This window comes from Lactuca saligna, chromosome 2 (assembly GCF_052625555.1).
Source record: "Lactuca saligna cultivar CGN05327 chromosome 2, ASM5262555v1, whole genome shotgun sequence".
Classification (NCBI taxonomy): Eukaryota; Viridiplantae; Streptophyta; class Magnoliopsida; order Asterales; family Asteraceae; genus Lactuca; species Lactuca saligna.
In genome coordinates, this window is record NC_136418.1 from 147783732 (window position 1) to 147809874 (window position 26143).

At 32.7% G+C, this 26143-nt stretch overlaps 3 protein-coding genes across 3 annotated transcripts; all 3 read left to right on the forward strand.

The window, feature by feature from the left end:
• Nucleotides 1-680: 680 nt before the first annotated feature.
• LOC145032002 (casein kinase II subunit alpha-2) lies at nucleotides 681-3510 on the forward strand. The gene is made up of 10 exons (XM_078980665.1): nucleotides 681-1112; nucleotides 1690-1819; nucleotides 1910-2104; nucleotides 2205-2362; nucleotides 2442-2532; nucleotides 2623-2688; nucleotides 2772-2854; nucleotides 2947-3010; nucleotides 3096-3164; nucleotides 3263-3510. The coding sequence occupies exons 1-10, from the start codon at nucleotides 754-756 to the stop codon at nucleotides 3320-3322; spliced, it is 1275 nt and encodes a 424-aa protein (XP_078836791.1). The 5' UTR covers nucleotides 681-753; the 3' UTR covers nucleotides 3323-3510.
• Nucleotides 3511-10374: 6864 nt separating this feature from the next.
• On the forward strand, nucleotides 10375-12551 carry LOC145032003 (putative protein phosphatase 2C 63). The gene is made up of 4 exons (XM_078980666.1): nucleotides 10375-10816; nucleotides 11112-11497; nucleotides 11568-11804; nucleotides 11919-12551. Exons 1-4 carry the CDS (start codon nucleotides 10561-10563, stop codon nucleotides 12168-12170), a joined length of 1131 nt encoding a protein of 376 aa, XP_078836792.1. The 5' UTR covers nucleotides 10375-10560; the 3' UTR covers nucleotides 12171-12551.
• A 6120-nt stretch (nucleotides 12552-18671) lies between these two features.
• On the forward strand, nucleotides 18672-24652 carry SRFR1 (Tetratricopeptide repeat (TPR)-like superfamily protein). The gene is made up of 24 exons (XM_078980667.1): nucleotides 18672-18924; nucleotides 19050-19159; nucleotides 19793-20364; nucleotides 20457-20501; nucleotides 20614-20715; nucleotides 20796-20876; nucleotides 20980-21046; nucleotides 21132-21232; nucleotides 21349-21456; nucleotides 21541-21611; nucleotides 21699-21755; nucleotides 21841-21949; nucleotides 22027-22107; nucleotides 22188-22274; nucleotides 22354-22548; nucleotides 22644-22951; nucleotides 23043-23129; nucleotides 23201-23300; nucleotides 23387-23478; nucleotides 23567-23605; nucleotides 23688-23778; nucleotides 23862-23959; nucleotides 24041-24334; nucleotides 24425-24652. The coding sequence occupies exons 1-23, from the start codon at nucleotides 18803-18805 to the stop codon at nucleotides 24327-24329; spliced, it is 3012 nt and encodes a 1003-aa protein (XP_078836793.1). The 5' UTR covers nucleotides 18672-18802; the 3' UTR covers nucleotides 24330-24334; nucleotides 24425-24652.
• Nucleotides 24653-26143: the final 1491 nt, after the last annotated feature.

Here is a 26143-nt window from a genome sequence, read left to right on the forward strand (position 1 = left end):
TGGTGGAGCTCATTTATTCTACAAGAAGCAACCTCCAAAAGTTGCTACCAAACTCTTGTACAAAGCAATCTCCAAAAATGGATGTTGAATTCTTATACTTTGGTGCACCTGAACCAACAAGAAAACAACAATTGTGCATTAATATTGTTGATGATCTTTGTGAAGTAGCTCATGTATCGGTCCAAGTTCTCAGGTTTCTCAGACAACCAACAAACAACAAAAATCCTGCTTCATAACCTTAATTGTCCGACTCTTTGTTGTTTTTTTTTTTTTCAAACTGCTTTTCCTTAGTCCAATTTGATCCGATTCAACATATTTTCGATTTAAACCGGTTTGAATTCGATCCAGTTTCTAACCCAATCCGATTTTGACTTCATTGACCCAAACCGAACCAAAACCGATCCTGTTTCTTGAAAAACCTGCTCTGTACACCTATACAATTAACTAATTATTAACATTATGTTTTTTCTAAAGCTCAATCCAACAATATAACCCATTGGCTTTGGTCTCAATCTTTATACATCACGGGTCGGGTTGATTCGAGTAATAACCTGTTAGAATATTTGAATGAGAAATGAATTTAAAGAAAATCTAAAATCCCCTCATGTGAATGTGATGTGGCCACTAAGACTAGACCACTAAGATGATCGGTTGAGAGAGCATTTGTTGATGATGAATCAAATGGTCAAATGGGCTTCCTTACTTCACTGGATTTGATTGAATGGTGCGATTTGGCGGTGGCAGGGGCAGCACATGTACAATGACTCCCCACGCTCTTTCTTCTTCATCTTAACCTTAACCCACTCCTCCCTTTTCCTTTTCCTCTTCCTCTTCCTCTTCTTCTCCGTACGCTTTCTCCTCCCTTCCTCCTCGGTGGTCGCCGCTGCTTCCTACTTCGACCAGCCCTGCCCTTCCTTTTTCCCCAGCCCAGGAGCATCTGTCGACGACTTCTCCGCTTCATCCGTTCAACAGATCGTCGATCACTGCCTCTACGACACCATCAACCGCTCCAGACCTGTGAACAACATGTCTAAATCTCGCGTCTACGCGGATGTCAACGTTGTTCGCCCTAGGGAATACTGGGATTACGAAGCACTTACTGTTCAGTGGGGGTAACCTAACTAAACCCTAGATTTTACTCCAATTACTGTGATTTATCTTATGATTTGAATTGATAGACAAAATAATTTGGTTTTATGTGTAGCTACTTGGCTTAATTTGATATTGAATTCGTTTCAAATTGGGATTAGGGTTGAGATTTGCTTACAGTTACAGCTTTGTTTTGCATTTTCTCAAAATCACACATGTATTAGTTTCTTTCAAAATGCATTTGCTACCGTCTTCCGTATAGGCATACATGTTATTTGTTGAACATGGAGATGGACTCATTTGTTATAGGTGAACTAGGTATCTTTCCCATGACTTTAATGGAGAATTCCTGATCATGTCTTGTATTGTTACATAACAAACAGCTTCACATTTTTGGAATTGGAGGGCTTATGTACATACAGGGACAGTGTCAGGGATATACATTAATTAGCCAAATACTGATACATCAACAAAGTGCCTGTTTGTTCCATCTGCTAAACTTTTGTAGGCTAATTTCATACATATCACAGAAGAAGTTAGGGAATTTTGGTGATGATAGAAATTGAACTCAAATACTGATACTTTTATGTTGGTTTTCAGTGATCAGGATGACTATGAAGTTGTTCGAAAAGTTGGAAGGGGAAAATACAGTGAAGTTTTCGAGGGCATAAATGTCAACAGCAACGAGAAGTGTGTAATCAAGATTCTGAAACCTGTGAAAAAGAAGAAAGTAAGCTTTTTCTTTTCAATCTTCACACTCCCAAATGAAGTATTAACCTATCAACAAAGAAACTGATTATCATATCTTCATGTGCAACAGATAAAAAGGGAGATAAAAATACTTCAGAATCTTTGTGGAGGCCCAAATGTGATAAAACTCCTTGACATAGTGAGAGATCAACACTCAAAAACTCCAAGCTTGATATTTGAGTATGTCAACAGCACAGACTTCAAGGTTCTGTATCCAACATTAACAGACTATGATATTCGATATTACATTTATGAGCTTCTGAAGGTAAGTTTAACTTTATGATCTTTATGATGGGATTTGGTACCCAAGGGTAAAATGGTAAAAAATTCTGAAGTTGGTACTAGTTTCTTATGTGGGGTTGCAGGCATTGGATTATTGTCACTCACAAGGAATCATGCACAGAGATGTGAAGCCTCATAATGTGATGATTGATCATGAATTGAGAAAACTCAGATTGATTGATTGGGGACTTGCAGAGTTTTATCATCCTGGAAAAGAATACAATGTTCGTGTAGCTTCCAGGTATATAATTTATTTAATAATTTTAGATTTTACATTTAATCATTTTGAAATTTTTTAATTTATGTTGTTCATTACATAGATACTTTAAAGGGCCTGAGCTTCTGGTTGATCTTCAAGACTATGACTATTCTTTAGACATGTGGAGCCTCGGTTGCATGTTTGCTGGAATGGTATATATATATTTTTTAATATTACACTGCTGACGTGGCATTTTTTATTATTATTATAAATCCAGCTCAGCAGTTTAACTTTTGTTGCAGATATTTCGCAAGGAACCTTTCTTTTATGGGCATGACAACCAGGATCAGCTTGTCAAAATTGCTAGGGTAATGTTTTTATTTATTTATTTATTTATTTAAATATTAATGCAAGAATTAGTAATTTAATAAAGTTTGTGAACTGAAAATAGGTGCTTGGGACTGATGAATTAAATGCATATTTGAACAAATATCAGTTAGAACTTGAACCTCAACTTGAAGCTCTTGTTGGAAGGTAATATTTAATTTTTAAAAAATTTAAAATATATAATATTAAGATTTAATCGATATCTTATATACTAAAGTATTATATTATTTTGTGATCAGGCATAGCAGGAAACCATGGTCAAAGTTTATGAATGCAGACAATCAGCATTTAGTATCTCCAGAGGTAATTAGTTTAATAATTTAATCTTATAAATTAATTATTGGTTACTGAAAGTAAATATATATATTTTTTTATTTTTTAATTTCAGGCAATTGATTTTCTGGATAAACTCCTTCGCTATGATCATCAGGATAGGCTCACAGCAAAAGAAGCAATGGTAACATTACTTTTATATTTTTTTTATATAAAAAAAACGTAATTTTCATAAAATGATGAGTAAATGTGACAAAAGTATATATTGTTTTATTGAAATAGGCGCATCCTTATTTCATGCAAGTGAGGGCTGCAGAAAACAGCAGGATGCGGACACAGTAAGTGTGTGTGAATGTGTTTAAATGATTATTATTATTATGATTATGATTATGATCTTAAAAATAATAATACTGTTTTGCTTGTGTTGTTTTTTTCACTAATTAATTTAAAACACATGACATGGTGATGAATGTTGGTTTGGTGGAGTCATTTTTATTAGTGTTTAAATAAACTCAAGTCCTTTTTATGTATCTGTGTTTTAGCTTCTTCTTATGGACATGTTGTGCTTATTATTGTTATTTTTTGTTTTAGAAAACGAGGCATGAGGTTTTAATCATCAAAAACCCAAGTATTTTAAATGAATTCCTATTTTGGAGCTTCTTTGTGCATTAACCTTGAAAATTGTTCATTTTGATTTCCAATAAAAGCTATATCCGTAACAATTAAGAAAATTGGTTCAGTAAGAGCCAAAACAAATATTACTAATACATATTGGAATGGATTTGTTCATTTATATCTATCTAGTGCTATATAGGCTTTTTTGTTTATAAAATTTTAAAGTGTTGTATTTGTATTCTATTTTTTTATAAACCCAATCACATAGGAGGTTTTGTAAGCAAGAAATTCATTGCACCTTTAATTTTGTCATGCATATTGTTGGAGCCTAAAATCATCACATTATGACAAGAATACTACAACGAATAACAAGATCCCACGGACTACCAATACTTGACCAAATTGTTCTGCTACATCTCAAGTAAAGAACAAATGATACACATCCGTAGTATGATTCTATACAAATAATATACACTAGATCAATACCTTTATTGACGAAACTAGAATGGGTTGTAATTCGTTTGGTAAAACAAGAGTACTAATCTTTTTTGGAATAAATATATTCCATTTAGTGCAGTCATTCCCCCCTCGCAAATAACCCTCATCAATATAAAAACTTACATAAATATCAAAATTCCAAACCTATTTGTATGTTTTATCTGAAGGCACAAGTGGACCCAATAGTTGTGTCGAATCCCAGAATCGGGTACTCTCGTTCCCTTCACCAACCTTAGTTGGCCATCAACTTCCAAGCATTTTTTTTTTTTTTTTTTTTTTTTTTTTAAATCTCAAGTAGATATAAGGCATGTTTGATTTGGGTTTGAACGGGTGTTTTTATATGACCTGGTCTAGTCAACTTGTTGTGCTTGTTTAATATCACCGTTTATGTAGCGACCTGTAATTTTCATAATAACATCAAATTTCTAGAAAATATTAGAGTATCTTACACATTTCACAAAACTAGAGTTCTAAAGTATTCAAGAACAATTTCACAATTCATTACGGGTATACAAATCCATATCCTAACCATAATTAAAGCAACAAGAAATAAGGCATGAAACAAAAGTCCAATCCATGTTATTGATGCTTCTATATCCACACTCTCTAGGGCTTGTTAACTGAAGTTGAAATACATAAAAACATGTATGATAACTTATAAAATAGCGTAACATACATAAAAACAATATCTTATCTCACATACTTCACGTCTCTAACTAGTCACATACTATATTGATCCTCTTGAATGATCACATATCTCTACTATTATCAGCACACAAGGAACCGGACTCTGTCATCCACACAGTTTCCATGCAACATCTAACAACAATCTTTCTCTGTATTCCTTGGGGGTCTCTTATCTTAAATTTCTCTTTCTCAATCTTATATTCTTATCTCTTAATTTTCAATATATATGCACATAATAACATAAAACAACAATTCATCTAATTTTGGGAAGCTATCACTCAATCTCTAGCTGGTTGTAAACACTGCGTCATCTAATTTTCTCCTTTAAAATTCTTGGTTTCTTTTGAAAAGTTTTTATGAAAATCCTCAGAGTTTGGAATCCCACGAGTGTTCATCCAAATCCATCAAACCATGGCTCTTATATCAACTTGTAACATTCAAAATATTCAACCAAAAATTTCATTTTTAATTTCATATAAAAACATTGTTCATAAAAGCCATCACAAGAAAATCATAGTATTAAATACAAATCATCATCAAATTATCAGAGTGTCCCAAAATATCCGATATCATAAACTGCAGGCGAATGTGTACAAAAGCACTCGCTTTCTCACCATCCTTAAAAGTACCTGAAACACATTTAATCAACAACTGTAAGCACGAAGCTTAGTGAGTTCTCCAAAATACCACATACAATATAACACAAAATAAATAGCTATGGATTATCAGTAACCTTGGAGATTATTTAACTCTCAGTGGGCAAACAGTACGCCCTGTGGGTTATCAGCAACCTTAGGAACTACCCGGAGTCTCAGCACACATAAAGCAACACATATCATAATAACACATAGACTCAGCTGGGCATCACATATATAAATATATTCTACCACACAAGTTATAATAAGTGAGGAGACTCACCTCACACAGATGACTGATAGAACTCACACCCGAACTGTCGAAAACTAGATTCCGCCTAATAATTACACCAATTAACCCTAATTAATAATTAAGGTAATTTTCATACTTCACTAATCCCAATCCAAGTCTAATCCATAAATTGGACAAAAGACCATTTTGCCCCTCTCAAGATCTAAGACCCTCACAAATTGCCAAAAAGGCACACTTGGTTAAAAGTCAACGAAAGTCAACGGCGGCCATCCGCACGACGTATACATCTTAATGAAAGTCAACGGTGGTTCGCAACTAGCTACGCCGAGTGTAGCGAGGATTATGCTCAACGTACACGACCTTGACTCAAAATCCATTTTTTAATGTCTTAATCAATAAGACATTTACTCCAACCTCATATTTGATCCTTAAACGATGTCCTAATCCATAAGGTCTTTGATTTTATGCCTTTGCATGGCTAAAGAGAGCTTAACCTCAGAACCATAACATTTTACTTCACCAAAATCTTCACAACTCATGCATGGAAGATAGTAAAGGACCAAGATAACATTTTTATGACTCTATGCACCCTAAAATGTCTGAAAGGACAACTCATATGTTATGGAGTGCTCAAAACTCACAAAGATCAAGGTTTTGGGACAATATGAACTTAAATCCAAGTCTAAACTAGATCTATCAAAGTATACCTTCAAAAGGTGAACCATGAGATGTGGATTCTGGATCCAAAGGCTAGAACGCACCACCACCTATTGACTGATCTTCCTTATCTATCAAGAATACTCAAGGATCATTCTCAAGTTTCAAATCTCATTCACAAGAGCTAGGGTTTCGATTTTAGGGTTTGGAGGAAATTGATGATGGTCATAAGGAGGTCTAAGGGGATTAAGATGCTTAAATAGGGGACACAATCCTAAATTTTAGGGTTTTGGAAGCTACATGAGTACGCCCAACGTACCCATATGTACGCCCATCGTACTCCTCAACCACCTTGATCCTTATCCTGGTTTACGTCCGGCGTAGAAGCAGGGTCGGCTCTACCCTTTGCAAAACTAAGGAAGGGCTTATGACTCCCAATTCTAAAGGGCCCTTATTTTTAAAGCTTATTTTGTTAACTATATATGTATATATATGTATTTCTTGGGTTATAAAGACAACTTGGAGCTTGGCATAGTGGTAAAAACGTTGGTTTATCAAACTAAGGGTCTCACGTTTGAATCTTTTTTTGCTTACCTTTCATTCATTTTATTTTGGAAGCTACTTAAACATATCCCACATCGCTCATGGATGAAACTTAGCCAACTCTCCTCTCTTATATAAGCTCGACCATCCTCGTGCTTCATATTAACTCTACCTTTTAGTCCCACATCGGCTGGGAGATCAAAACTTCAACAAACTTCATGTTTATATAAGTGATTAGCTGAGATGCGTTAAGAAAGAGTTTAGAATTTGGTTTAAGTTATAAAACCGTAGGACCTTGATTTTTTTGTTTGCTTAGAGTCCTCAAATTGGTTGAGATAGCCTTGCGTATAAGGCTAATACACCCGACGTAAGGGGCTTAAATGCTAAAAATTTTAAAATGTTAGGGTTCAAATGGAAATAACTGGAAACGAGTGCTACATAATTTTTATGTCATAATCATATCCATTTGAAGTATTTTTTGATTGTTACAGACTCAATATATGCATCCTCTATTCTACGAACTCGCATGGTTGATAAGGATGCTTGTAAGTTCACTTTGTTTTTATTATATTGCAAGTGTACTTTGTTTCTAATTAAACTAATAAGGTTTTTGAATGTTTATGATGTATATTTAATTGATAAAGAAACAACGTTGTATTAATGAACCAAAATTTATGTTTTTTGGTATGTATTATTATTTTAAACAGAAACCTAAAATTTTCATTTTCACCATTCAACATAATCAGATAATCAAACAAAATGTTCTAGTAAGAAGCAGACTCAATTAGAGATTCTATCAAAAACTATTAAATAACCCTATAGTCTCAAAATCTATCACAAAAGGGAACTTCACAAATCCATGCATCCTTCTATACTAGAGTCATTAAACAACTCTTTTTATATGATAAAAGTGAAGAATAATACCTTTATCATGAAGTTGATTAATTATTCCAACTATCTTTTACAACATATTATTCTTACTCGACCTGTCACCGTTAGAACCAAAACCTCCCTCATTACCATGAATAAATATAACAACTTTAACCCATAAAGAATTAGAATCGTTAACAAAATGTCTCATCCATTATGTAAAAAGACTAGTTGAACGTAAAAAAAGCTTCCAACATAGATACCACCATTTTCATTAGATTCCAAAACAATTTCCCATTTAACCCATGAAATATTTCTTTCATGAATTTCACATCCCTAGGAAAAAAGAGATTTAACGCTCTCCAAAAGTGACAAATGATTTATGGAAGAATAAAAATGGACATATAATGTATAGCAAGACTATCATTGACAAACTTCAAAATGGTAGATCGACTCCTAATAGACAACAACTTCTTTTTCGGCTTTGACAACTTTATCTTAATTATATCAAATATCATCATCCAAACTTTCTTTCATGTCATATTAGAATAAAAAGGAAGACCATCAGTCCATCACACATAAATGAAAAAGAAACCAAGCAATAACCAGTGCTCTACGCAAGATGCTCAACTTTAATCAAACTAACACGCATATTATACAAGTTCGACTTATGCGAGTCAATCCTCAAATCCAATGTAAAGTAAAAACAACATAACACATACAATGTTTTTGACATTCTAAATGTCCCACTTACCCAAAAAAAAAAGTATGACATATGCATAAAACAAATGAGACATAGAAATGCCTCCATTTCTTATAATTACTCCTATGTACAAATCATTGGATGCCATATCTTAAATGGCAACATGCATGTTCTCCATCAACAAAAAAGAAAGAGACAAGAAATCTCCTTGTCTCTAACCTCTATGAAGTTGAAACTTAGAGGTTAGGCTCCCGTTCATCAAGACCGAAGATCGAGACGAAGCAAGACACACCCTCACCGCTCACGTCCAATGTTGTCGAATCCTATAAAAGTTATAATATGATCTAAATACTTCCGGCTCAATAAGTCATAAGTTTTCTTGAAGTCTACCTTGAAAATGATTTTTCTTTTTGTTTTTTTATACTAGTCTACCATTTCATTAACCATAGTTGAAATAGCCTAGTGAGGATCTAAAAAAAATAAAATTATTGGTCTATTAGTATAATAATAAGATTGTTAGTGTATCACACATCAGTGTGACACTGTAATATAAGTAATTATATATGTTGGAGTCTCATTCTCTCCACAACGACTTTTTTGGAGAGATAATCTTAGGCTCCACATATATTTACATGATATCAGAGCCGACGTCCCACACCCTCGTGGCTCAGTACATCATTTTCTATCCTCATCGAGCCTCTGATTCTGAGGGGGAGTGTTAGTGTATCCCATATTGGTGTGATATGGTAATATAATTGACTATATATGTTGGAATCCCTATTCTCTCCACAAAGGTTCTTCCGGAGAGATAATTTTGGGCTCTATATATATTTACAAAGATATATAACTTAAACATATGATTAAATAATTTTATGAAATTAGCCCTAAGAAAATTTATATGATTAATATTAATTACATATTATTTTAAAACATAAAGAGTCCTAAGTGAAAGGGAAAAATTCAAAGGCTTTGATTGAATCTTGGAAGGGGTCTTTGATATCGACACTCGTTTGACATGGGACGAGTATCTTTGAGAGTCCGTTTTGTACCTACAAATATTAAAACATTATGATTTTAGCAAGTTATATTATATATACCAATATTTTGTTTTAAAATAAAAATAAGTTCCACCACACATAATTCTGTCTTTTATTATATTTAATCATAAACCAAAATGGAAGAGGAATAAGTGATTCGTAGACATTTATAAAAAGTTTTAACTATATAATCACAAACTTTCAAATGTATTAGGTTATTTAAACGAATCTTACAAATAATAACCGAAAGTGACTAAATTACCCCTATGATTCAAATATTATATACAATGAATCAATCCAGAGAGACAAGGCCAAAAATACATTTCATATTTCTCAAACCACATCAATCAAATTAATTTTCTTAATTTAACGAATTTAATCAAACTTTGAACACCCTAAACTTGACTTTTGTGGGGATTTAATTTAAATGATGCAAAATGTAAACTAGTTTGGGGTTAATGACAAAAAGAAGGTTTTTTCTACATGGGTCAACGTCAAAGCCGGCCCAACCGCTTGCGTTGAATTCCACGGATCAATTGTTTTTTGTCCCGTTAAACACGGGTTCAATTTTCAATTTCCCCGACTTATCACTCCACCTTCATTTTTTTCTTTTTCTTTGAATATTTTAGTAAATTACATTTTTGTCCATCAGAAAAAAGAAATTTTAATTGGTCTAGAAATATAACTGATTTTTATCATTTTGTCTTAAAAATATAATTATTTAATTTAAACATGAACCAAAAACGCTTTTGCAAAACCTTAGACAATCAAAAGAACTTTTTGGAATAAAAACTTTGACAAAAAAATAACGTATTGAACACTGAAGGGCCAAAAATGTAATTTACTATGAATAGTTTATAATTATATAAAGAAAAAGACCAATAAAAAATTCCACTCGTTTTCTTCTCACCAAGTTCACACTTTTCTTCTTTTAGGTCCTTTTACGTTGCAGAAAAAATAATAATCGAAATCCGACCAACAAACAACTACAACGACATTCGTTAATCTTCTCTCTCACTCTGCGGATTGCGTAAACGCGTGTTCAGTGCTTCAGAGAGAAGGAGAAAGGTGGTTGAGTTACGATGTTGGAGTCGTGTTACAAGCCGCTGGAACGGTGTTTCGGCGGTGGTGGTGGCGACGGACTTTTATGGAACATGGACTTGAAGCCACACGCATCCGGTGAATACTCCGTTGCAGTTGTTCAGGCCAATTCATTGCTCGAAGACCAAGGTCAAGTGTTAACTTCACCATCCGCGACTTACATCGGAGTCTACGATGGCCACGGTGGTCCCGAAGCCTCTAGATTCATCAACAGTCATCTCTTCCGTTACCTCGAGAGTAAGTAGCATCCGAAAACCCTAATTTTCTTCCACTTTTCGTCGATAGAATGATTTTTGTATTGGAAAATTTTACTCAAAGCTGTAAACAGAACTGAGAGATGTCACTAGAAAAGAGTTGGATATGTTTAAGCTAAAACTTCATCATTCTGAATCTGATCCGATTGCTTGAAATTGAACCAACCATCCGATAAGCAAAAATTGGTTCAGAAAACAAGCAAATCGAACAGTTTCTAAGGTTTCAAATCAGCTCTTGTTCGTATCACTAATTGATTTGATCCATGTAAATATCTCAGAATTTGCTGATGAACGTGGAGGATTATCCAAGGATGTGATAGCCAAGGCATTTGATGCAACCGAAACTGAATTTTTGCATTTAGTGAAGGAATCGTGGCTTGATAGACCACAAATTGTCTCAGTAGGTTCATGCTGTCTTGTTGGTGTGATCTCAAATGGTACTCTTTTTGTGGCAAACCTTGGGGACTCCAGGGCTGTGCTTGGCCGGGAAGCTTCCGGTGGTGGCAGGATGGTTCTTTCTTCAACTGTGGTGGCAGAACGGCTATCAACCGACCATAATGTTGGGGTTGAAGAGGTCAGAAAAGAGGTGAAAGCCCTTCATCCTGATGATGCACATATTGTAGTGTACACTCATGGTGTCTGGAGGATAAAAGGCATTATCCAGGTGTACTATTTCACCCAATTGTATACCAAATTTTTATATCTTTCCACATCTCTTACTCTATTACAATCAGGTGTCAAGATCAATCGGAGATGTATACCTGAAGAAACCAGAGTATAACAGAAACCCTCTCTTCCAGCAGTATGCATCCCCTTTCCCTTTAAAAAGAGCTGTAATGTCAGCAGAGCCATCGATAATAACTCGAAAGCTAAGGCCACAAGACCTGTTCTTGATTTTTGCTTCAGATGGTTTATGGGAACAACTCAGTGATGAAGACGTGGTTGAAATTGTTCATAAGAATCCCAGAAATGTAAATAATTTACTCTCTTGAATCTTGATCATGTTTTTTTTTTTTTTTTTTTTTTTTTTCTTGAATAGAGAATAAATATTTATATGAAGTAATGTGTTTTGATTTTTGTTTCAGGGGATAGCAAAGAGATTAATAAGAGCTGCAATAGAGGTGGCAGCAAGGAAAAGAGAAATGAGATATGATGATATAAAGAGAATTGAAAAGGGTGTGAGGCGACATTTTCATGATGATATTACAGTGGTGGTGATTTACCTTGATGGAGGTAGGGGTAAATCTCATTCTCATGATGATATTACTGGTGACACTACTGCCCCTCTTGATATTTTCACTTTTAATTCAGATGATAATTCTCATCTCTCTCCATGATCAGTTTGGATCATCGATCATATCGTGGGTTTCTTTTATTTAAAGAATATATAGAGAAAAAAGGGGTATTGTTGTACATAGTTTCTATCTTTTCTAGGAAATAGGGAACCCATCTACCTGCCACCACTGGTGTGGTGGTGGTTGCTGGTTGTGGTTAGTTGTGAACTGGCTTAACCCACCTTCCCTCTAGGGTTTCATCAAAATGGTGGTAAACTATAAATATAATATATGGGTATATGTATAATGTATAATGTATAATGTGTAATGTATTTGTATAGGTGGTGGTAGTTTTTTGTTTTTTGTGTTGTAAAACTGAAATATTCTGTTATTGTGTTTTTTTTTTTGGTTGAAATGGAAATAGAAATAGAAATATACATAATACATGTAGTTGTAATATTATATGAAAAATAATGGCATGAGTAAGAAAGAAAATTTTGATTTGATCTAACTATGGGCCTTTCGAGAGGTTGGACTTCTGCATTTTCCAGAAGGTGACACCTTCTGAAAAACTGCTGAGAAAAATGTCATTTTGGTTATTCTTATATAAAAATATCTATATTCCTTTAACATACGTATGACTAACTAAATTGAGGAGACAAAATACACTGGTCAAAAATTTCGGTTATCAACCCTGACTTGTTAATGATTTCTTCAAAGGCAAGTATTGTTTTAATACAATAAATTAAACGTAATATAAAAATAAGAGTCAATGTTTTATAACTATGACACTAGACAATCATTATGTGGGATGTATCTGGAAATGCCTCTTGGGGTTGGGTTTGTACTCTAAAGGAAGAGCTCAAACCCAATGTGTTCATTGAAATACTACGAGTAGATTTACATTTAATTTGTTTGCCGTTTATAAAAAATTTGGGATATTCGTTTGGATGGATCGGTTTGATCCAATCACATGAATCCAATTTGATTTTGTTTTTTTAACATATGGATTTAAACAGTTCAAATCTATTCTAAATCAACCAAATTATAATTTAATTGGAATATTTTTCTAATTCAGTTTTTAAGAGGCAAATCATATATATATTAAAATTAAAATTATAAGTAAATATTTGTTTTTTTTTGTACTGTTTAGTTTTTATTTATAAAACCAAAACTAATCCGAAATAAAAAAATAATAATTCGATTTTACTTTAAACCAATAAAAAAATCCGAATAAACGAACCATATATTATAATCTCGTTTAGAAATTCCAACTAGACAATTTGATTTTATTAAAATTGTGAAAATCCCTAATCAATATTAAATTAATCAACCATCTTATTGCTCAAAACATTCTTTATCAACCTCTTTGATAAAAATGCTCTCTCCATGACAGACGTTGCAACATGCAAATTTATGATATTTTTAGTAGAAATATATTGTTTTGTATATTGTATCTTTGTTTGTTTCGATCATATTTTTGACGATCATCCTTACCAAACTTTCAATTTCTTTAATATATGACCTTGCATCTGCCATGTAAATCCATAATACAATTTTGACGATTTGCTCCAAGTTCTTGAATGTCATGTTTTGGAATTTCATTAAGATAAAAATTAGCCATTTTGAGTGCTTCATATGTTTTATATGTTTAAAAATACTTAATTGGATGTAAAAAAACATAGATAGATAGAAGTATATTACTTTTTAAAATGATTGTTAAACTTTTGAAGTTGTGTATCTTCGGCCCAATATAATACATCAACTTTATAGTGGTGGTCTGGTAGACATAGTTAATATTAGTTAATCTGCTAGTTAAAAAAATAATAACTTGTAGCTAGTTATCTTATTCTTTAAAATTGTGTGTTCTTTTTTAAGATTTGTTTAATAATAAACAAAATGTGATGCGAGATATAATGAGGATATAGGAGAGTCCTTCATGGGTAAATAAGACAATGATAAAAAGGAGAAAAAAATATTCACACGACCATGAATTTGAATTATGGATTTACCACTAATCCTAACGATGAAAACTACATTCAAAGTTCAATAAATTGTTTAGAATATATCCCAATGTTGGAAACATGTCTATAGTCGCAACAAGTAGGGATGAACATGGGTCGGTTTGGGTCGGTTTTTGGCTAAAACCAAACCAAACCGTAGAAAGTCGGTTTTTTGGTTTTTAAACCCATATAGGTTCGGTTTTTACATGGTTCAGTTTTTCGGTTTTCCGGGTTGGATTTATGAATTTTCGATTTTAAACCGTGGGTTTATAAGCTCCTGTTGTTTTCTAGTTTTTGGGTTCAAACCCGGTGAAAGTACGTTGTGATAAATTGTATTGTATCTACTTTAAATATACTAAAATAAATAGTACGGATTCTAGTATTCTAAAAGCATAAAAGTGTTCAAAAGATCAAAGTTTATCACCATTAATTGTTTGTTGAAAATAAATATAAAGTACTAAAGGGATAAAGTTTAAAGTCTAAAATTAAAAGTTTAAAACATAATAAATAATATATGTGTGGGTCGGTTCGGCTTTTATGGGCGATTTTATACGTCAAAACCGAACCAAACCATTATTTTCCGGTTTTTGTAAAATTCAAACCTAAACCGTTGGTTATCGCTTTGGTTTCAGTTTTTCGGTTTCGGTTAAGTCGGTTTTTTTTTATTTTCGGTTTTCGATTCGGTTTTTGCTCATCCCTAGCAACAAGTCAGTGAGATTTCTATAATTATTAAGGGCCTTTTGGATTGCACATAAAAAAGAAGAAATATGCATGAATAGTTTATTAACTCGTCATATATTAGAAGCTAATAAAATTCATGAGTTAATTTGAAATATCATGAAATTCAAATCATGAATAGTTTATTACACAACCCTTGACTCTATCCCTTGTGATTTTCCCTCTCTGGACAATCTCTCTCCCACTTTAGGGTTCGAGTTTTGGACTTTGGACTGTTGGCCACCAAGAAGTCAATTTTAGCTTCGATCATCACTTTGGGGTACGACTACATTAGAAGGGTACTACTTTGGACCCTCCATCCATCCAAGTTACAACAAGAACCATCAAAACAAATGTATTCTTGTAACTATACATCTAGAATTTAGTTTTATTGCAAGAAAATAATGAACTTGTGATCTTGTAAGATTATGGTGTGGCTAACTTTGTTTATGCTTCAGTTGGTATTTTGATGTTTTAAGGACCCTAATCCGACACCCAATTTGTTGGTTAAATCAAAACCTATCATCGATCAATATATTTCTCAATTTTCTCGACTCTAGTTAACTTTTAAAGTTCTTGAGAGTCTGTATGAAAATGATACGAGTGAATATGGGTCAAATATGAGTAGTGACGAATCTAAAACAAAAAATCACGTTGTTCCCAAATTAAGTGAAGCTGATAAAAAAATAACACTTGTAGGGTCGGGTCGGGGCAGGTCGTGTACCTTAAAAAAAACTGGATCAACCAGTTCAAATTGTTAAAACTGATCAGGTACCATCGATTAAAATTTTTAAAAATTGACTGAAATATAATGAAAAAATCGTACGTTTTAATGAAAAACTAATTGATTATTAGTGCATTACTAGCTTATTGTTTGATAAAAAATATATATTATATTTAACCCTATATATTTTACAGCACATAAGTAGCAAATGACCCTTAGTAACTTATTTTTTTCTCACTTTAAAATGATTTTTTTAAGACATTTAAAAAAAAAAAAACTCAAAGTATATCCTTTTATTTTTTCTAAGGTAGATTTTAATTTTTGTGTAGTGAAATTGAAAATTTAGATAAGTCATAGGACCTACCTTCTTCCTTAGTATATACGCCTTTGCATATGGGCTAAAATAAACCATAGATTAATGGGATTCCATAACCATTAGGTTTCTGCTATAGCCGGGTAATGAGTTTCGTTTATCAGTGAACCGTTATGTTGAAAAATTGATGTTATTCTATAAATAAATATAAATTACATTGCTATAAATGGATTAAATGATAGAACTTGGGACATAACTGTGATGGTCTGATGCTGACTTGATGATAAAATTTGGGACAAACTAACAACAATGTTTTAAAAACCGATTTTTTTGTTGAACCGGTGTGGTGATCGGTTTTTGGTTCAATCGGTTCGACCGTTAGGTTAACCGGTTTCTCTAATTTCATCATTTTTACTATTTTCCTACACATACATACATCTGTAAACAATGAATCTGACGTTTACAAGTTCGAACATTAAAAATACACATAAAAATAAGTTGTAGATCAATCCAAATGTATTAAAACAACACATAACTATAAATTTTACATCAATCCATATACATCAAAAAGAAAATAAAGTATGATACAAAAATAAAATATAGTTGTAGATGAATACAAACACATCAAAAAACTCTATAATATTACCATATGTTTTTTTAGAGAAAATTAAATAGACTTGAAAAAAATTAATAAACTTTATTATGCAAATAGTTCTTTTCCATGTGTTTTATTCGATTCAACCGATTTATTTTGACCGGTTCAACTGAGTTTTTCTAAAAATCGGTATGTTCAATCCAGTTTAGAAATCAAAGTAAAACCGATAATAATTGAACTGCTCCCTCCCCCGGTTCCCGGTCCAATGACCAGTTCGACCGACCGATTCAAACCGGTTTTTAAAACATTGTTTACATGTTTAGTGCTGACTTATTAATGATGACATATGACCATATACTTATATCTGTAACATAAAAGACATATTCAAGGTTTTTGTAATACGTATCCCTTTCTCAAAGATCATATGATAAATTAATCATAAACTTATAACTTACTAGGCATCGGATAAAAATAAAATATAATTTTATTAAATATATGTTATAATTATTTTCATCTTTCTCAATGTAACTATATAACTCTTATAGTTTGTATAGTATTTCCAACATTTGTTTGTATAATTTACATGGGAGTTTTAACATGTAATCAATAGGCTCAACACATAACTATAAGTTGTAGATCAATCCAAATGTATAAATCCGTTTCTTTTCAATAAGGAAATAAGAGTTTGATTCCTTATAATGATAAACCCATCAACCAAGTCGAACCCTCCGAACATGACAACCCAAGTTTTAGAGTTAATTATAGCCCTTAATTTTTTCTTTTTACAATTTTAACTCAACTGTTTTATTTTTTACAATTCTATCCCAACATTTAATTATTTTTATGAATATGATTTACTTCTTTTACAATATCCCAATGTTAATTATTTTATCAATTTAGTCAAAAAAAATTATATATTACAATTTTTTCCTAATTTTTTTACAAATTTATTTTTTATTGTTTTTAAAACTTACATTTTTAGATCTTTTTGTACAACTCTGTATTCATCATTTTCACAATATTTTTTACGAATTCATCTAAATTTGTTTTTTTCAAAATTTTATAATTATTTTACTACTTTGATTTTTTATATTTCTTTTAAAATCTAGGGTGTGTTTGCGTTAGTTTTTTTTTTTTTTTTTTTTTTTTTTTTTTTTTTTTTTTTTTAAGTAAAGTGCTTATTAACTTATGACTTTTAGGAAAAATGGATTTTAAAAAGTGTTTGGATAAGAAAATCTGATTTTTAGGAGTAAAATAATTAAAAAGTTAGAATTTTCCAGCTTTTGAAAGTTTTATTTTTTCCTATCCAAAAAACTATTTTAAAAAATGTTTTTTAAATACATCAACACTTTTTAAATTATTAACTTTTTGAAAAGCTAAAAACCTAATAAACTATTTTCAAAAACTATCCCAACACCCACCTAATATGTTTTACATTTTTTGCATAACTTTTTACATTATTCTTACAACTTCCGAGGGAACACCGAAACAAAGACATGAATTTGGTAAAAATAGAAATGGAAAATAGATGTTTTCAATTCATCAAAAGGGAAAGCTTTTTCTAAATCCATATAATGTACTAAAGTAGACATTGTTTAGACATTGTTGCCACTCTAATAAAAGCTTGTCTTGGTTTATGGAATCCCAAGAAGGTAAGAACTACACCAGTACACCATGTCTATGCTCCTTTGGCCAAATAAGACATACAAGTGATACTTAGCACTATGCACATGCTTTGCCAAAACAGTTTCTTTATTATGTTTTTAAAACAACTTGTAAACCATGGATTTTTTAGTTTTCAATTTTCGCCTATTGTTGGTAACATTTTTTTAAAAAGAGAAACTAATATGTAGATTTGTTTTATATATTCGTTTTCCACCCCTTAGTTTATTTTAATCTTGAAAAATATAATATAATATAATATACTCTGTACTTTGTATTATTTTTACATAAACAAAGAAGATTTACCGAGCTTTTTTGTATTGGCATATATTAGCTTTGCTTTGATTTGAAGGTAGGTTTTGATAGCATCCATTTGACGTTTGACAGCAGCACGTGCATCTTGACAGAACCCAAACTAACGTCGATGAAACGTGACGGCGGAAGTGAAGTGTGAAGTGTGAAATGTGAACCAAACAAACACTATAAAAAGTAATCAATTTCACCCCCTCGCCTCCTTCCGCCACGTGTACTCTCTCTCCACTTCACCGTTCGATTCCTTCAACGCCCCCCGTTCCCAGAGTTTTCAACTCTATCCTGTTAACCCCACCCCAACCCCCACTCAACACCACCGAACGCAAATCACCAAATTCCAACACTCCGATCTGTTAATCTCCGCCGCCGATGGCTTCAACGCTGGCTCAGAGAGCTGAACTCGCTAAGTTTTGTACTTCTCGTGACTGGTCCAAGGCTATTCGCGTTCTCGATTCTCTCCTTTCTCAATCATGCGTTATTCAGGATATTTGGTGTGTACCTCCTATACCATTACACTTTGTTATTGTTTTAATTAACTGTTAATTTACGATTCGATTGGTTTTGGAATTGATGATGTGTTGTTGTCGATTGATTGATTGAATTTTTTTTTTTCCAGTAACCGTGCGTACTGTTATAGTCAATTGGAGCTTCACAAACATGTGATTAAGGACTGTGATAAGGCGCTTAAGCTTGATCCCACTCTTCTTCACGCTTATATCCTCAAAGGTTTTTCTTTTTCCCCTCCACTTCGTTTTTCAGTTATGGACATTGGGATTGATTGCCGCTGTTAATCAACCAAAGCTACACAGTGTTTCTAATCAAACGATTTCTGGAAACCTAGTTTTTTAAATCTAATATTTTTAGCTTGTCATCAATCAATTCTATTAAAAATTTATCTGTCCTAAGTTTATCTGACAAGTTGTCACTTGTAGATAAAGGTTGAATTCCAGTGGCCAGGATTAGTTGATTATTCTAGACTCCATGACTTGTTGCGCCTCTACATAACTATTTTAGTGACCAAATTTGAATTCTTTGGTATATATGGTTTCTGTTTTCTAGTGAGATGATCAAACAAATGTTTAATTCAACACATATGATTAAATTCAGAAAGTTAAAAAGCATGCTAATGAATCAATATATTTCATATCATAATACAATGCTGTTGTACTATAAGTTCTAGGTAAGTGTTGGCCTTTCATGGTTAGCATAAGCATACCATTCAAGACTTTAGAGTTGCAGCTCTATATAATCAATAGGATTTTCTACATTCATTCTTTTAGTCCCATTCATGTTGTTTTCCATGGGTGGACATAATAAAGGAGGACACCATTTTATCATCACTAACTAAAACCTGTACAGGCCATGCATATTCTGCATTGGGAAGAAAAGATGATGCTGTAATGGTGTGGGAACAAGGTTATGAACATGCTATTCATCAGTCTGCAGATTTAAAGCAACTGCTCGAGCTGGAAGAGCTTTTAACATCTGCAAAACAGAGTATGGCTGATGCTAAACAGTTATCTGAATGGTCTGTATCAAAACCTGAGCCTAATAATTCAGTCAGAACAAGTGAAACCTCTAATAATCATACCATGTCAAGTATTGGTTATGAACCTATTGGTGATTCAAGGGAGATAGAAAGCAAGCAAAATCATGTCAGTTCCAATGGAAATCATGACAAGCAACAAAATGGAACCTACAACATATCTGTTGACTTTGGTGCAAGATCTAGTACAAGTGACACTCGCAAAAAATCTGATCTGAGCACTAAAATCTCATTAATTCCTAGTAAATCGAGTGATAATGATAAATCTGACATCAACAGTGAACAAAGTAGTGATGCTAAGGGGAATAAAAAGTTCTCTGTTACTAGAATCTCAAAGGCCAAGTCAATAAATGTCGATTTCCGCCTCTCACGTGGAATTGCTCAGGTTTTTTAAATATCCATGTTTATTTATTTATTTGTTTTCTATATTATTCTTCTTAAAAGATCTAGTATGAAGTGAGCATTCTGTTTTTGTAGGTGAATGAAGGGCAGTATGCTCGTGCCATATCCATCTTTGATCAGGTTAAACTTCTTTTGAACTTAATTTTTTATATGTTAGTTTTCATATCTATGTGAACATGAAAATCCATCAATGATTTTCTCTTTTCTTTTCTTTTCTTTTATCTGATTGCAGATATTGAGAGAAGATCCTACATACCCTGAAGCACTAGTAGGAAGGGGAACAGCCTATGCATTTAAAAGAGAACTTGATTCAGCTATTGCTGATTTTACAAAGGTACCCTAAACCCTAAACATTAGTATTGAAAAGTGTTACATTTATTTATTCATTTATTTTATTTATTTATTTTTTTGCAGGCAATACAATCAAATCCATCAGCTGGTGAGGCATGGAAAAGGAGAGGGCAGGCTCGAGCTGCTTTAGGGGAATCTGCTGAGGTCAGGGCCTCTTCTCACTCATTAAGTTTCCAATTCTACATTTTTTTTATAAAAAAAAAAAAAAACAAACACTTTTTTTTTCCTTTATATGGTTTTTGTACAGGCGATTGCAGATTTGACCAAGTCCTTAGAATTTGAGCCTGACTCAGCTGATATATTGCATGAAAGGGGTATGATAATGCTTGAATTGCTATACTTTATTTTTTAATAGAGTTTCCATCTGTTTAAAGTTTTTTAACATTGAAACTGATGCAGGAATTGTCAACTTTAAGCTGAAGGATTACTATGCTGCCACTGAGGACCTGTCTGCATGTGTAAAGCTTGATAAAGATAACAAATCTGCTTACACATACTTGGTTAGTTATCCATTTCAATTTCAAAATCATTACTTTTTACATTTTGCTTTTTGTAGTAAAAAAAAAAAAAAAAAAAAGCAGACTGAGAACATGTGATTGATTGATTGATTCTACAGGGTATGGCATTGTCATCAGTTGGTGAACACAAAAAGGCTGAGGAAGCACACATGAAAGCAATTCAAATTGATCAAAAGTTTCTTGAGGCATGGGGTCATTTAGCTCAGGTTAGTTGGGTGTCACTTACCAATTTTAATAAAATGCTCAAGTAGCTTAAAAATACGCTTAATGTCATGTGATTTTTTTGTTAGCTTTATCAAGACTTGGCAAATTCAAAAAAAGCTTTGGATTGCCTTCAACATGTTTTGCAAATTGATTCAAGGTATAAACATTCATTCTGTAATAAAATTAAAATTATTCTCCCTGCTTTTTAAAATCATCACTAATAATTAATAATCTTCATGAATAGGTTTGCTAAAGGATATCACTTGCGTGGGCTACTACTTCATGCTATGGGAGATCACAGGTGTGTTTAGTAAACAAAAACAAAAACAAAAACAAAAAAAAACTACATATTAATTTGCTAATCATTTATAACTCTACTATTGTAGAAATGCTATCAAAGACTTATCAATTGGGCTTACCATTGAGAGCTCAAACATAGAGTGTCTATATCTACGTGCTTCTTGTCACCATGCTATTGGAGAATACAAAGAAGCTGTATGATATACTCCTAATAATTTTATTTTATTTTTTTGTTTTCTTTTTTCATATGTAATTTTTGAGTGATGTAACAGGTAAAGGATTATGATGCTGCTCTGGATCTAGAGCTAGATTCAATGGACAAATTTGTCCTTCAATGCCTAGCCTTCTATCAGGTTCCACATCTTGTATTCACTGATTAATCAATAATCATTAAGACTTAAATAATAATGAATTCTATTAAATTCTCAACCAGAAAGAAATTGCTTTATATACTTCTGCGAAAATCAATAGCGAATTTTGCTGGTTTGATATAGATGGCGACATTGACCCTTTATTTAAGGTGAACATTTTCTTTTTCTTTTTTGCTTAATATATTTCAATTTAATCAAACAGATGTAGTAAAGTTATAATTTTTACAGGAATACTGGTGCAAAAGATTACACCCGAAAAACGTATGTGAAAAAGTTTACAGACAACCCCCTTTAAGAAAAGCAAAGTTGAAAAAACAAGACTTTAATTTTAATAAACAAAAAATTGCACTTCTCCTTGCTGCTGACCGAATTGGCAAAACAATCCAGTATAATTGCCCAGGCTTCTTGCCTAATAAACGCCAGGTGATTTATAATTTATAAATATAAATAAAAGGGTTTATACTTTATACTTTATATTCATTTTTACGATATTAATTATTTTGACATGTATTAATCAGCATCGCATGGCTGGCTTAGCTGCAATTGAGATTGCTCAAAAGGTGTCTAAAGTTTGGCGTTCATTGCAATCTGAATGGAGGTTTTCTACTAATAATAAATCCAAAAATGGAAAACGACCAAGAAGAAAAGAGAAAATCATTATTCCTTGTAGCACTAATAATAATTCAGAAGCATCAACTTCAACTGCTTTGGAAGAAAAGTCAACAGGTCAATCTGTTTTCTCATGGCTTCATCTTTATTCAATAGCTGTTAAATGGAGACAAATATCTGAACCCTGTGACCCCGTTGTGTGGGTTAATAAATTAAGGTATTTGAATGTTTCCTATATTCCTGTTTATCTAATTATCACTTAAAACATTTTTACTACTTATACTGATTTCATTTTTTTTTTTAAAAAGCGAGGAGTTTAATTCTGGATTTGGGTCCCACACGCCTCTTATTCTCGGGCAAGCTAAAGTGACTCGCTACTACCCACATTTTCAAAGGTAATTTATAATCTTAACTTTTCTTCAGAATCATTTTTTCGAACTGTTTGTTTATTAATTTTTTTTTTCAGAACATTAGATGTTGCAAAGGCAATCATGAAGGAAAACGGGCATGTGTTCAGCAAAACAGATGTCGCAATTGATTTAACAAAAAATGGGAAGTTAAAAGAAGTGAGTTTTAAAGTTAAACAAAAATCACCAAACATACGATATTTAATTTATTGTTAGTTGGTTATCTGATTAAAACAAAATTTCAGATTTTGAAAGCGGAGTCATGCTCTGATCTGTATGAAGCTGTTGGTGAGGATTTCTGGTTGGCTACTTGGTGTAATAGTACAGCTTTTGAGGGGTAAGAAGTAATAACTAATAACCATATTAAACTTTTATTTCTATTAATTTTTGTTCCTCATTCTCTTCCATCTTTTTACTCTTTTCAGGAAACGACTTGAAGGAACAAGGATCACTCTAGTTAAAATGTAATCTCTTGCCTTAATCCGCTTTTATTTATTTTTACAAATTATGAGCTGAGTCAGCAGGATTGTTGCTTATGTGGCACAGGGGGGAATGCGGATTTGACTTTGCAATAAGAACACCATGTACACCTGCTAGATGGGAAGATTTTGATGCAGAAATGACATCAGCTTGGGAAGTAAGTATGCTTTTTTAAAATATAATAAATATAATCACAACGTACATAAATATCGACATTAAAAGAAAACATTTAATGGACAGGTATTGTGTAATGCGTATTGTGGTGAGACATACGGGTCAAATGACTTTGGTACCCTCGAAAATGTGAGAGAAGCGATTCTAAGGATGACGTATTACTGGTAATACCAATTACCAATAATGTTTTTTTAATTTGGTGATTAAAAAAAATGATATAATGTGATTTGTAATTGTGATTGTAGGTACAACTTCATGCCACTTTCAAGAGGGTCTGCTGTTGTGGGTTTTATAGTGATGCTTGGGTTGCTTCTGGCTGCTAACATGGAGTTCACTGGGAACATTCCGGAAGGTGTTCAAGTGGATTGGGATGCTATTATGAGTTTGAGCCCTAATTCTTTCATGGAATCTGTCAAGATCTGGTTGTATCCATCTTTGAAGGTCACTCCCACATGGAAAGACATTCCTGATGTATCCTCAACTCTCGAGACCACTGGTTCAGTTGTTGCAGCACTTAGCTCATATTCCACCTAAAAAAGGTAAAAACTACTTTTCTTCATCTCCTCCTAATAATTTACAACTTTGGCCCCTGTGCTATGTCATGATTGAAGTTTTCATAACGTTTTTAGGTGATTAACTGATCCAAGATATGCGCAAGTGTTGGTGGTTAAGGTTAAGTTTGTATTACTTTGTTTGTAGTTGTTGTATGATGTATCCATGTATTTTAGGAATGCGAATTTTCTCTTCGGTTTACTCCATTGGGTGTATACAAATTAGTTTTTAGGATCAACATGTGTGAAAATTTTATGCTGCTCGTGTTCTTTTTATCTAGAAATAAATTATACAGTTTTTTTTTTTTTTTTTCTTTTCTTTTTTGTTGCAGCTTTTTTTGTTTACTCCAGAATCGTTCACGTTGACCTGTTATATTGTAAAATTGTAATAGTAATAATCCAGATGACAGAAAAAGAGCACTTAAAAAGTGGGAAAACTTAACCATCTCACATGGATAATGGATTGAAATTGAAAATTTTGGATGTGGGTAATGATAACTATTATCATTGTTTCAAGTGTTAAGACAATATTATTAGGACTTAGCTTCTGTAGTATCCCATATGTCTATTCAAGAGGTGTGTGTAAATTGTATTTGGCCTTCTGAATTTAACATCTAGAAGCTGCTAGACTTTCTTTCACAGTGGAGGTTTATGTTCAAAATATTACTAGTATTTTATAATTTACCCTTACATGACCTCTTGGTGAGGTTCGATGTATGTTGTCCATTTTACAATAATTGTACATCGGGGATACCTAACCCCCCGTATTCATCACAATAACTACTAAAGTGAAACTCATTATTAAACTCTCTATCATGGTCAGCATCAGTACAACTAATCGTATTATCACACCAAAGAGTAATAGTTTTCTCTATAACTTTGATTGCCGAGGGACCAAAAAGATCCATATGGAAATTTCGCATGAACTTGTTGTTGAATACAACATGTATCGCAAAAATGTCTTTCTAAAAGTATTTTTATCTCTAAAGATTGGATTGGATTGTATCTATTAGGGGTGTCAATTTATAATACGACACAAAACGAAATCATGGCGAAATCAAAATTCGAATTTGTGTTCGTACCATTTTCGTATCAAGTTTAAAAAACATGATGCCGTATCGTATCGTGTTCGTGTTCACAAATGGACACGATTGAACATGTGTTTGTCGTTTTTTTTTTTCCGTATTTGTTGTTTTTGTCGTGTTATATATGATTAACTAGGAATTAAATAAACTAATGGTTATGTAATTTTATATATTTTTCTTGTGTTGTGTTGTCGTGTTTTAACTGGTTCCTTTTCATATTAGTGAAGAAAAACACGACCTCGTGTCGTGTTGTTTTCATGTTACACAAAACCTTGTCATGTCTTGTTGTGTCAGAAACGACAACCCGATTTAATAGCCCTAGTATCTATAGATCTTAAGTTGGCATGTCCCAACCGTTGATGACACGTAGTAATAGAATCATGAATGGGAGGGAAATATAATTTTCTTTAATACTGATTTCTCGATGTCTATGACTCTGTTATCTCGTATCCGAGTCTGAGTAAGTGAGTATAATGGTAAGTGAATATTTTAATCACTTATATTTTATTCTTTCATCTCTTAAGTTTTAAGGTGCTTCAAAGTTATGGTTAGTTTTGAGAAAGAATAAAGATACGAAAAGGGCAGATGCATTATGGGAGATATACCATGAATATGATATGGGTGGATTAGGTTGCTTAAGTTGTTCGAAAGCTTGATTTGGCGCTAGGTGCATGGGTACAAAATCTAGTAAGTTTGTGTGATCACGATTCTA